Raw genomic sequence first — 11519 nt, 5'->3', positions numbered from 1 at the left:
CCGTACGTATATGATTACATAACAAAATTATGCAGGCAACAAGCAGAAGTCATACAAAATCATGATAATGAGAATGTTCGCAACATCGGACAAGGCGAAGCCCGACACAGAAAGTACAAGAGGCTTAAACTTGGCGGCGGTCAGGCATACGAACGTTCAAGTAACTAGACTGCCGTGATAGCTAATACTACTAGGATATTTATTTATATATATGTATAAAAGGGCATAATCTGCTGTACCTAGCCTGGACTGACAGAGGCCGTGTAAATATTGTACATTTATATAGAAATAAGTGTATATTGTAAATATGTGTAAATACAGACTGTGGACTTAGTACTACAGACTGACTAACAAATGACAGACCCGAACTCTCGTCAGAGAGGGCGCTACACATAGACAAGACTGTAACTTTCATTCAAAAGAAATATCTGGTCATGAGCCCCAGATGGGGCTCGACACAAAGACAGACAGACTGACTGACCGTCAGTTGCAACGTGACTCTGACTCTCTGACTCTGACTCACAGCTGCCAGTTTGGCACTTTCTGAAATATAATTTCTTGAAAACAGAGGCCAGAATGAACTCTGAACCAGTGATGTTCTAATTGAACTGTGGATGATGATGATATCATTCACTGCACAGTAGTTGCTGTTGCTGCACTGCAACTGCTAGTCACCAGGGATACTTTCTCCAACTTAAGAAACATTTAATGATGCTCAGGTGACTAGTTGGCACACATATTCTTCAAGTAATTTCATAACTACTCTATGTAAATTTCCAGGGCTGGTATAGGCAGGACATTACAAGGCAAAAATGAAGAAGCATTACTTTCATAATGACTTATTGATGAGACAGTATCTTCATCTTCCTCTCTGTGGCCCTCTGCCTGGCTGCTTCAGTCATCAACCTGTTTCTTCGCTTACACCACCAAGGAATGTAAATTCGTGTGAGACATCTCACAATACTATCTACTATTCGTTGGTGGTGAAGCGGACAGCCAGAACACATAATCTACTCGAAGTCAATGGTGCTCTTGATGGCAGCTGTGATATGCTGCTCCACTAAATTCAAGTGGTAAGCCTCTGTCATTATAGACTCTATCAGAGCTACAGCAGTACCAACAGTCTTCACCAGCTTCTCAGAAGGATAGGTGAGACTGTTCTGTATCACTGCACTACTTGAAATGAATAAAGACATTGGCTGATAGCAACACTTCAGATGTCAGGCATGTCTTGCATGCATCACAGCTGACACAATGAAGCCCCTGTCTGGCAATGGAACCACTGACATCAGCTACTGAGAGCACTTCCATGTCACCAGCAGGTACTGCAGGACTCATGTCCATCTGTACTTGCTGAGCAACATGGAAACTCTCAGGCACACCAGCAGGGGTTTCCTTGTCATGACTTGTGGAAGGATTTCGTGAGGCAGCTTCAGGTGCCCTGAATAGCGATTGTAGATTATCCAGAAGAGTAGCACCATCATCCTCACAATTAGTTTCCCCCAGTCCTCTAAATGCAAGGCCATTGATGATGCTAGTCTTCAGGGCATCTACAAACTGTCCCCCAGTTGGGTTATTGTTTGAACCACAGTTCAAACGAATAGCTCCAAATGTGTTCTCCAGGGGATCCTGATTCAGGTTTTGGGTGTGAAGGTACTCAAAACCCACCTCTTTCTTTGTCCTCCACACATGCTGGGCAGCAGTGATGTCAATCAGCCACCCATTCTGTGAAGGAGGAGGATGAAATAAGGTAGGTTTGCCATCCTTGAGGAAGATCCAACACTTTATCCCCATACTTGCCTTTTTCCAGAGCTCTATATGGGGACGGTTATGACTGAGTGGGCAACGCAATGTTTTCCCTCGGCCAACACTTGTTCCACCATTGAAACTATCAAAGAGATTGTCAACCTCCTCAACAAACACAGCTGTTGCCATGTATTCGCTGCTCCACCAACCTGAATGGGGGGGGGGACAGACCTTAGTGTGCCTCATTACGTGGTGAATTATAGTTTCTTTACATTGGAAATTAACACATTACTTTAAAAGGTTTGTACATTTCATTACATTATCCCTCATATTAAAATCTTTGCCACCTAATTCACCTTAATTATATCACTGATAGTGTCGACTGTCTTTCAAATATTTCTTAATTATCCTAAAAACAGTATTTGTGACATATTCTACATAACTTGTATATTGATATACAGTTTCAGAAGTCAATTCAAGTCAGACGATAATAACGTTTGTTTGATTACAACTGGGTTCTGGGGCAGTAGCTTTGAAAAGTAGTCCTCATTATTAGTCACTTCATTCATAAAAGAAACATATAGTCCTTACATGTAGCCACTAGAGCATTGAGGTTTGCTGCAAGAGTATGGCTCATGACCTGTGCAGCCAAGCGCACATTCATTTAGCTCTGTGCTGTGGGGTTCCGGTGAGTGTCTGTCAGCCTATACAACAGGCGAAACGGTCTAGTTTTGTCGATTTCATACAGTTTCAAAATGTGGTCCCACTTAGGAATAACAGGAAATTGGGTGTCCACAAGTTCCGACTTCAACTGCAAATCATGTTTCAGGAAAAGTTTCCGGGTGCACTTCAGAAGGTGGGGTGGATCATACACTGTTGCAGTTTCTTGATTGCGAAATCTGAAGAGTGGTTTCCTCCTGGAAGCACCCAACAATTTCAAGGCCTTGGCATTGTTGACACCCATGTCGCACACAGTGGCAACCAACTTCAGGCCAGCATTCTGACAGGCGTCAAGAACCCCCTTCAAGTATTGCACAATCATCTCTTCCTTTGTGCTGCCTCGAGTAAAGTATTAAGCCACTGGCTGCTTCCACTTTCTCCACAGGCCACGGATCATGAAGAGCAGAACATGATTTGCATTGCTGCAAATCCTGCCCTGACTTCCACAATCCTCAAAACCCTAAATGCAGTCAAACTTCTGATTGAAATGCAAGTTCTCTCTGATTGACATTTCATCAAACATGAGACAACAATATCGATCTCTACCAGACATTTTCTGCAGAGACTGTTCAAGTGCATGAAACACATGAGCATTGATGCCTGTCCTAAATGAAACAGTATTGAGGACAGACTGCAAGGATCGTCTGGATGGGAGTGGGAGTAGTGGGAGTTTTCAGTTTGCAGAGTAAACTCTCCTTATTCCGAATTTGTGCATATAATTTCCCTTTCCTCGGTGTCAATTCAGAAAGCGAAGCCAAATTAAGTTCTTTCAGCAAAGAACGCCTTGCTCTGGGCTTTGAGGAGGAACTTTGACAAGTATTAAGCCCGAGTGCTCCATCAGAAGCATATATATTTTCAGAGTCTAAGACATGGGAGGCTCCTTTCAATGAAGAAGTGTTGCCTGCTGTTGGTGATGATTGGATTGCAGACAATTGAAATGAAGTGGAAGGACTGTCTGCATGGAGAGGAACAGGTGCTACAGCAGAGGGCACAAGTGTCTTTGTGTAGGTTCTGGTCGGCGGTACGACATTAAGCTCACATTCAGGAGTTAGAGACCTGAAGGCAAGGGATCAAAGGAAGAGGTGTGTAATGAATGATCAGGAGATGCAGCATTCTAGCAGAATCAGTAGTACAGGATAACCCAACTCTTCCTGCCCATACCATAGCCCTGTAAGAGTATTACATATTGTCTCAAAAGCTTGAAATAATTCATCAGTAAACATTACAAACATGGTGTAGGTGCTACATTACATCATGTAATAAAACAGACACTCATTCATTTATTTACTTTCCATTAATCCTTATACGGCTGGAAGAACAGTGGATATAGTAATAGTCTAAGACAATAGAACAAGTCCCATCAATGATATAAATAAAAATTAATTATATTTAACCCATAACAATTACACATATTATCAAAGACAAATCACAGTGAGTAATCATTAACAAAGATTTAAAATATATTTTGTAACGTGTTTCGTTACTGAATACGCCGTAGAGATCTTTAATTGGTTTATTTGACAATCTACAAATAACGGCTACAATTAATTATAACACAGTTGTGGGGTTTCACATTTTATAACCCTAATCGCAATAATCTGTTTCCACTGTTGCGGGGTTTCACACTCTATAATCCTATGCGCAAATCAGTCCACTCTGTTCAGTAGTATACACGTTTACAGTAGGGGAGCTATGTATCACTGTATCACACACTCCAAATTAAACAATTACACACACGTCTGGTTCTTCTTTCCGCGACGGTTGCTATACTACAACACTAGTCTCCTCACTGGAGAACTGTTGATAACACACTTGCTAGTAGGCTTGCTCGGAACTATCTTCGGCGTTGGACACGTTACAACTGACTGGTAGCTGCTGTGCGGTTCCCTTATATATCCGCAGTGGTGCCTGTTGCGGGCCACGTCACAGTAGGAAGCAGTTCCGCGTCACCGTGGCGTCACAGCGCGTTGCGCGTTGCATAGTTACCAGGATGCGTGGACTCGGCTAACTTCGGCTCAGCTCGGCTCACTTCGGCTCCGCTCGTGACGTCACCGCGGGGAGAGTGTCGGGGTAATGACTCGCCTATTATGCGACCGCTAAGTTCCCGCTACGTGCCGCTGGGGAGGTATGGGTCAACATGTCACAATATGTGAAAGAATGCAGCACACTAATGACACAAGACTATAATAATGAAATATAAAAGTATACTACAAGGCATCCAGCATATAACGGATCAAGATAATTAATTAATATTGAGGTTAAATTATTCCTCCAATGAATAAAATAGACTTACCCTTTGGTACCTATCTTTCACATAGAATTTTATCAATGCATTGGCCTTACCAACTATTCCATAAAATTCTACTTTAGACAGAGAGATAGACAGACAGATATTGTCAGTGTCAAAAGTTTTCTTCAAATCACAGAAAATGCTGATGAACATTATTGGTATTGATGTTGTCTAGCTACTGTTTGAAATTAATTATTACAGGAACCTGTAGTCACATCATGATTATCAGTTAACTTCCCATCAATGTTTAAAAACTAACCTGCATTACTCATTTTTCTACCTGTGTCTGATTTTATAATGTTCCAGGTGGCTTTCATCAGAAATTAACTGATTATAATGAAGATTTTTAGCTCCTTTAATAACACTCGCCAAAATATTACAGTATGTTTTATAATAATATTTCAGATCTGGCTCATACCGTGCTTAATCTGTGGGAAAATTGAAGAATCTCGATCCAGTTTCTTCACTGGAAGACGTGCATGCTTCAGCAGAACAATTTTTTTCTTCCCATCAATACTGCAAGAAATAATAAAAAAATTGTAACAGAATGAAAGTACACTCTCACTTTCTTTAGATTCTACGGTAATTCTTTGGGCTACACCGAAAGACGCTTAAAATACAGAAATACGATTTGGATGGAGTATTGCAGTAACACTGGTTTCACGTTTGTTTCTAATTTCACTGGGCAGAGTAGGCATAATCCATATACATAAGTAACACACAGATGTAAATTCATGCGTAAATGTCGACCCTCGTTTCACAACATCAAATCAAAGTCCCTACATAGTAATTAATCTAATTAGTTGCACAACATACCTCAACAATGTACACACATTTTCGGAAACTACACAGTATTACTGAAACAACCGCCTAAAGCCTAAAACCGAAATTTAAGATCTTCTATTTGGCTGACATTTATGCGATTCGATTATTTGCGATAGGTGTATTATGACCGATTCCAGGCTTTTCCAGACCATCTAGTTCATGTAGCTGAACATAGATGGCTGTTCTGCATGTTTCCCTCTCCCCTATGGGAATTTCGCTACCCTGTTCGTGAATAATTGAAATACTTCTTTCAAGTAGTTCTAAATTTCACTGTTAGATTTCGCTAAGTGTGAATTTATTATTCCGTGTCCGGCTTGGACGCGATGTCGGAAGTGTTCTAAAGTTCTGTGGTGTAAAGTGTCGACAAAAAGTAATTCATGTTAGTGAAGTGGTGTTATTTCATTCTTCTCATTGTTCTCATTTGTGAAGAAAATGGACGTGTATCTTCGTGGAAGGGAGCGGAAAAGGAGGAAATCGATTCTTAAAAATGCCAAAAAGTATGCTAAAAAAGGAAAATGTGGCACGGGAAGCTACCTGAACGAAGACATATATCAGTATTATGTCCGTGTGTTGGAACTGCTCCACACAAATAACTTCGAAACAGAAGAGGAGAAAGGTAGGTAATATGTATAACTAGCTGTCGTGCAGTTCTTAAAAATATCGAATGTTTAGTGATGTTAAGACAAAGTACAGTATGGAAAAAACTTCACGTTGTATGTAAGAATGTATTTAGCTTTATGTTGTAAACACTTAGATTTTGGAGAAAAAAGTAGGGCAACGTGCTTGTTTCCTACAACTAGAAAACAGGAAGCTAAGAACTTTATGACCCCTCGATGGTAAAGAACTTAAGTAGGCGAAGTCATGTTACATGTATCTACTTTACACTTAATCTGGAGCAAGAAAACGAACTCTTGGACTGAGAAAACTCATGTCTTCCTAATAACGTCACATGTCAATGCCATGTATATAAACTTTGGTCCAGCAAATGCTAGGATAGTTCCTGTAAGTAGAGGGGAGGATGACTGGACAGGGCAGATATAGCTGATCTGCGTCTCAACGAGGGTAGTAGGACTTTGTCTGGGTCTTGGACCTGCTTTCTGTATCTTCTGTACCAAATGTGTCTTTGTACTTAGTAAAGTTAAATTGATTCACAGCATTCAAGAAGACTCAGATCTCTTTGCTTGCCAACATCTCGCACTATCCCAGAGACAAACAACAAAGGACTGTAATTATCACACACTACAAAAAACATCATATGGTGGCATCCACATAATGTCATCATCTGGTGGTGGCAGTGGGATAGGTGCAAATAAAATTGAGAATCAGTTGACTGGTTGTGAACCTGAAAGGCCAGAAGGACTTGAAGAAGCTGAGGCATATTCAAGCCTACTCTGAGGAGTCCACACTCTGGAGGTACCCCTGGCACCGGGTACCTGGGAGGAACAACGGCTGAGTTCAGTGGGATGAAGCTTCCATAAGCGGCCTTTGCTGAACCCAAGGGACAGCTGAGGTGACCAGCTGGAAGCAGCAGACATGAGAGGAGAATGGGGACACCCCGAGTGATCATCATCTTCAACGCTCTGAACTTTGCTATTCCTACCCCCCTTCACTCTTCAGTTTCACAGGTTAGTCCAATTCCATTATGGCAGATGACGATAGTGAATATATCTCTGTGGTTCAGGTACATTGATTTAAAAAACTTCTGTTGGAAGTCCTAAGCATTTACATGAATTCTGTGAAGAAGTTGAGGCAGCTAGGCAGGCTATACACTCGGAAGAATACCCACTCTTGTTAAAATCTGTTGAATTTAAAATCACTTGAGAAGCAAAAAGAGACTTTTGGCTGGAACAGAGAGGAACACCTGGGAACAAATCAGGGCCATTTTGGAAGAAAATTATGCCATAAAAAGAACACTTGCATATTACACATGTGTTATTCACAACAAAATGGAATAAAGGAACCATAGCCCAGTGGGGTTTGAGGATTGATAATATGGGGATAGACTGATAAGGGAAGCAAGAGCCAGAATTGAGAAAATAAACCCCCATGTTATAGAAGAAAGAGCTATTTTGGTTTCTGAATTCATGAAAGGCTCGTTTGTAAAGCTCATTTGTAGCAGGGTTAAGAGATGACAGAACTAACTACATCGTTAAAGCTAAGGAGGAAGAGAATGATTTAGCCCAAGTCATCTAAACAGCCTTGCAAGAGGAAAGCGAGGTAAAATCACAGAAATTTAGAAGGAAATCAAGGAAATTTGACTTGGCTGAACACAGGAAGTAATAGAAGTTTAAAGAAGTATTACAGACCCAATATAAAGTGGGAGGTGAATGTAGTGACCTCAGTAAGATGTTTTAGGTGTCAAGGTGCTGGACACTTGGCAAATAATTGTATGAATAGGCCTACATGTGCAATATGCCGCAAGGTGGGGCATGAAACTAAAGTCTGGAGAGCAAGGGGTTCTCGGGAAATGGGCAGTAGGGTGTCCTGAGCACCTGAGAATAGCCTGCCCATTAGGTTGCAATAGAAAGGATAAAGATCAAGGGGACACCTCTGGTTTTAAGGTCATCGCAGATGATCTTGTGGGAACCATAGAGAATGGTTCAAAGGGAATGATCTAAAGAATTTAAAGGGAATCATAGGAAATGATTCAGTGGGAATAGTAGGAAAGGGTTCAAGAGAAATCATCGAGGGTGATTTATAAGGTCACTGCGAGATATATGTAGTGAGAAAGCAACTGAACCGAGAGTTAAGGGTCACTCATAGAATCAGGATCACAGGTATCATTGGTGAAATAATCATCATTGATAACATACAGTCAGGAGAAGGACAAGAACCTTCAAATATATGGAATAACAGGGAAACAAGTGGAAATAATGGGTAAAGAAAATATAGATATTGAAAGCACATTAGAACCTTTGAGTCAAGTAAGCTATGTTGTAGACAGTCTTCCAAGGACTTCAGATATTATTTTGGAACAAAATTGCTTGTAATATCCCCATATAGTGAACAAGTTGTAAAGTGTAAAATGCTAGAGGAAAGAGTTCGTTTCATTGAGCATTAAATCCTGCAACTGGGATTAATCTGTGTATCCAGTTTAGCTAATTGTGAGACCTTTCAGTTTCCATGTTTAGTGATTAATTTAATTGATCAACTGATCTGTATGACGACACACCCTATATTTGAACCCCAATTTGAAAAACCACACATTATGATTCACAAACAAGAGTTTAGTAATCAGATGTATAAAATAAGAGATCAGAACTATTAAGTGAAAATTAAAGACTGGGACATGTTGTAGAAGGGACAGATGACATCAGGATAGTTTGTGAAGAGGATGTAGACATATTCAGATTACCAGGAGACTTGTTAATTGCTACAACAGCAGCAGATCACAGATTTCCAATCCCCACCATCCCTAAAGGTAGAGATGTTACATTAAACATTGCCAGAAATGTAAGAAGAGATAAAAGGACAGGCAACCCACATGCTAGAAGAGGACATAACACCCAGTAATAAAGAATGGAATATACCGCTAGTTGTCCCAAATAAATTTGATGTGTCAGGTAAATGAAAATGGAGAATTTGCATAGAATTAAGAAAAACTAAATGAGATTACAGTTGTCGACCGTCACCTGTTACCAAACATTCAGGGAGAGCTAGATATTTAATGCCATGGATTGTGCAAGTGGATATTTGAAGGTACCCACAGCCAAAGAAGATAGACATGAAACTCCTTTTAGCACAGCAGGCAGTCATTTTGAATATAAGAGATCAGCATTTGGTTTAAAGTTAGCTCCTAATACGTTTCAATATATGATGAACAATATTTTATATTAAATGGAAACGGGTGTTTAGTTTGCATGCATGGCATACTAATCATGGTAGAAACCTTGAGAAAACACGATTCAGAATTAGGAGATGTTCTTCAGAAACTCCATGAACTCAATTTAAAAACTGAACCAGACAAGTTCATATTTCTTAAAGATGAATTAAATTATTTAGGTCATGTAGTCACAACAGAAGGTGTTAGACCAGGTAATGAGAAGATCAAAGCTGTAGTTAAATTCCAACACCTCGGTTGCAGAAAGATATTAAATCATTTTTAGGTATTACAAAGCTGTAGCTGACTTCTCCGGTCTACAAACCCGAGATTAACGGCCATGGGAATCCGTTACACTGACCACACAACACCCTCTACCCGCAATAGTTGGCATTAACTTCGCCAACAAGTGGCGGTCGCTCGGTCGGTATCGTTTGCTTGTGGACTACAGGCCACAGAGTTGTGTTTGTTTATAGCTGACTTCAGTGTAATTCGCTAGACCTTTGTCAGACTTATTAAAGAAAGAACGTGAATGTAGTATTACAGAAAGAGGACATGTCGTGTCCCAAATTCGAGACTGAAAATCAAAAGACGTTGCTTAAATGTTCCAAGACTTGCGACAAACGTTTTACAGCACTTACATTAATATGTCAACACCTGGACAGGCAATCTAAGTTAAGAATGCCTGATTTAGCAGAATGCGCAATAGCCCTTCTGCAAGTTGCCTTGCAGGGACACTGGAATATAATATTATTGTGACATGTTGACCCCTACTTCCCCAGCTGCACGTAGAGGTAACGTAGCGCTCGCGTAATAGGCGAGCCATCACCCCGCCAATCTCCCCGCGGTGACGTCACGAGCGGAGCCGAAGTGAGCCGAGTCCCCGCATCCTGGTAGCTATGCAACGCGCAACGCGCGGTGACGAGACGGTGACGCGGGACCGCTTCCTACTGTGACGTGGCCCGCAACAGGCACCACTGCGGCTATATAAGAGAACTGCACAGCAGCTACGAGTCTGTTATACCGTGGCCATCAGCGAAGACATTTCCTAGTTATAAAGTAGCAGTCGCAGAGTTCAGTAGCAGCCGAGCGAGTGTGTTATCAACCGTTCTCCAGTCAGCCGACTACTGTTGGAGTACAGCAGCCGCCGCGGATAGAAGAACCGGACGTATGTGTGATTGTGTAATTGGGAGTGTGTGATACAGTGATACATAGCTCCCCTACTGTAAACGTGTAGACTACTGAAGACAGACTGAGCTGATTTGCGCATAGGGTTATAATCTTGAAACCCCGCAACAGTGTGAACAGATTAAGGCGATTAGGGTTATAAAGTGTGCCCCGCAACTGTGTGATAAGGAATTGTAGCCGTTACTTGTAGATTGTTAAATAAACCAATTAACGATCTCTACGGCGTCTTCAGTAACGCAATACGTTAAACTGGTGTCAGAAGTGTTACGAACTTAAACACGCCAAAAACAGATTGATGTGCATCGAATATTTTGCTTCTACAAAATGGAGATGCAGCAGATGATGGAAATGCTGCTCACGGAAATCAGAGCTGATCGAAAAAAACAGATATCATGCTAGCCAACCAGGCGAAATTAGAGGCCAACCAATTAAAAGCAGATGCCGACCGAGTGCAGATGCAAGAAAAAATGGAGGCAAGTAGGAAGAAAGACAAAGAAGATTTCTTGGCCAAATTAGACTCCTGTCAAGAAAAGGCGTCGGCCGATAGAAAAACCGACAAAGAAGAAATACTGGCTATTATGGAGGGCAAACGAGAGGAGAGGAGATTCGGCCAAGAAAAACTGCGAGAGAAAATCGAAACCGACAAGGAAGAAATGAAGGGAGAAATGCGATCTATGCGGTCAGAGTTGAATGAGACAATCCAACATAGAATTGAAACAAATTTTGCGGACCTTGAACACGATAAACCGACTCTCCAGTCAGAAATAACTCAGAAGGTTGAAGTGTCCCTCTGCGTGCGGACAGATAAACTCCAGGAAAACCTGACGAAAAACTTCAATGAAACCTGCGCAGAAATTGACGAAACCAAACGCGAATTCCAGGCCCGGTTGGACATAGTGCAAATGAAGGCCGAGCGGGGAAATACAGCAA

At 41.3% G+C, this 11519-nt stretch overlaps 1 protein-coding gene across 1 annotated transcript; it reads left to right on the top strand.

Annotated features, from left to right (window-relative positions):
• The first annotated feature begins 5937 nt into the window (after positions 1-5937).
• LOC111871577 lies at positions 5938-7159 on the top strand. The gene is made up of 2 exons (XM_023864777.2): positions 5938-6197; positions 6736-7159. The coding sequence occupies exons 1-2, from the start codon at positions 6014-6016 to the stop codon at positions 6852-6854; spliced, it is 303 nt and encodes a 100-aa protein (XP_023720545.1). The 5' UTR covers positions 5938-6013; the 3' UTR covers positions 6855-7159.
• Positions 7160-11519: the final 4360 nt, after the last annotated feature.

This window comes from Cryptotermes secundus, unplaced genomic scaffold (assembly GCF_002891405.2).
Source record: "Cryptotermes secundus unplaced genomic scaffold, Csec_1.0 scaffold1837, whole genome shotgun sequence".
NCBI classification, from domain to species: domain Eukaryota; kingdom Metazoa; phylum Arthropoda; class Insecta; order Blattodea; family Kalotermitidae; genus Cryptotermes; species Cryptotermes secundus.
The sequence above is the reverse complement of the archived record's forward strand: the minus strand, read 5'-3'. Positions and strand labels throughout refer to the sequence as shown.

Bases quoted from the DNA above. Each gene is read 5' to 3' on its own strand.
- LOC111871577 (XM_023864777.2), top strand. From the start codon at position 6,014: ATGGACGTGTATCTTCGTGGAAGGGAGCGGAAAAGGAGGAAATCGATT. The intron at 6,198-6,735 runs GTAGGTAATATG...ATTGATTCACAG, and splicing joins CGAAACAGAAGAGGAGAAAG to CATTCAAGAAGACTCAGATC.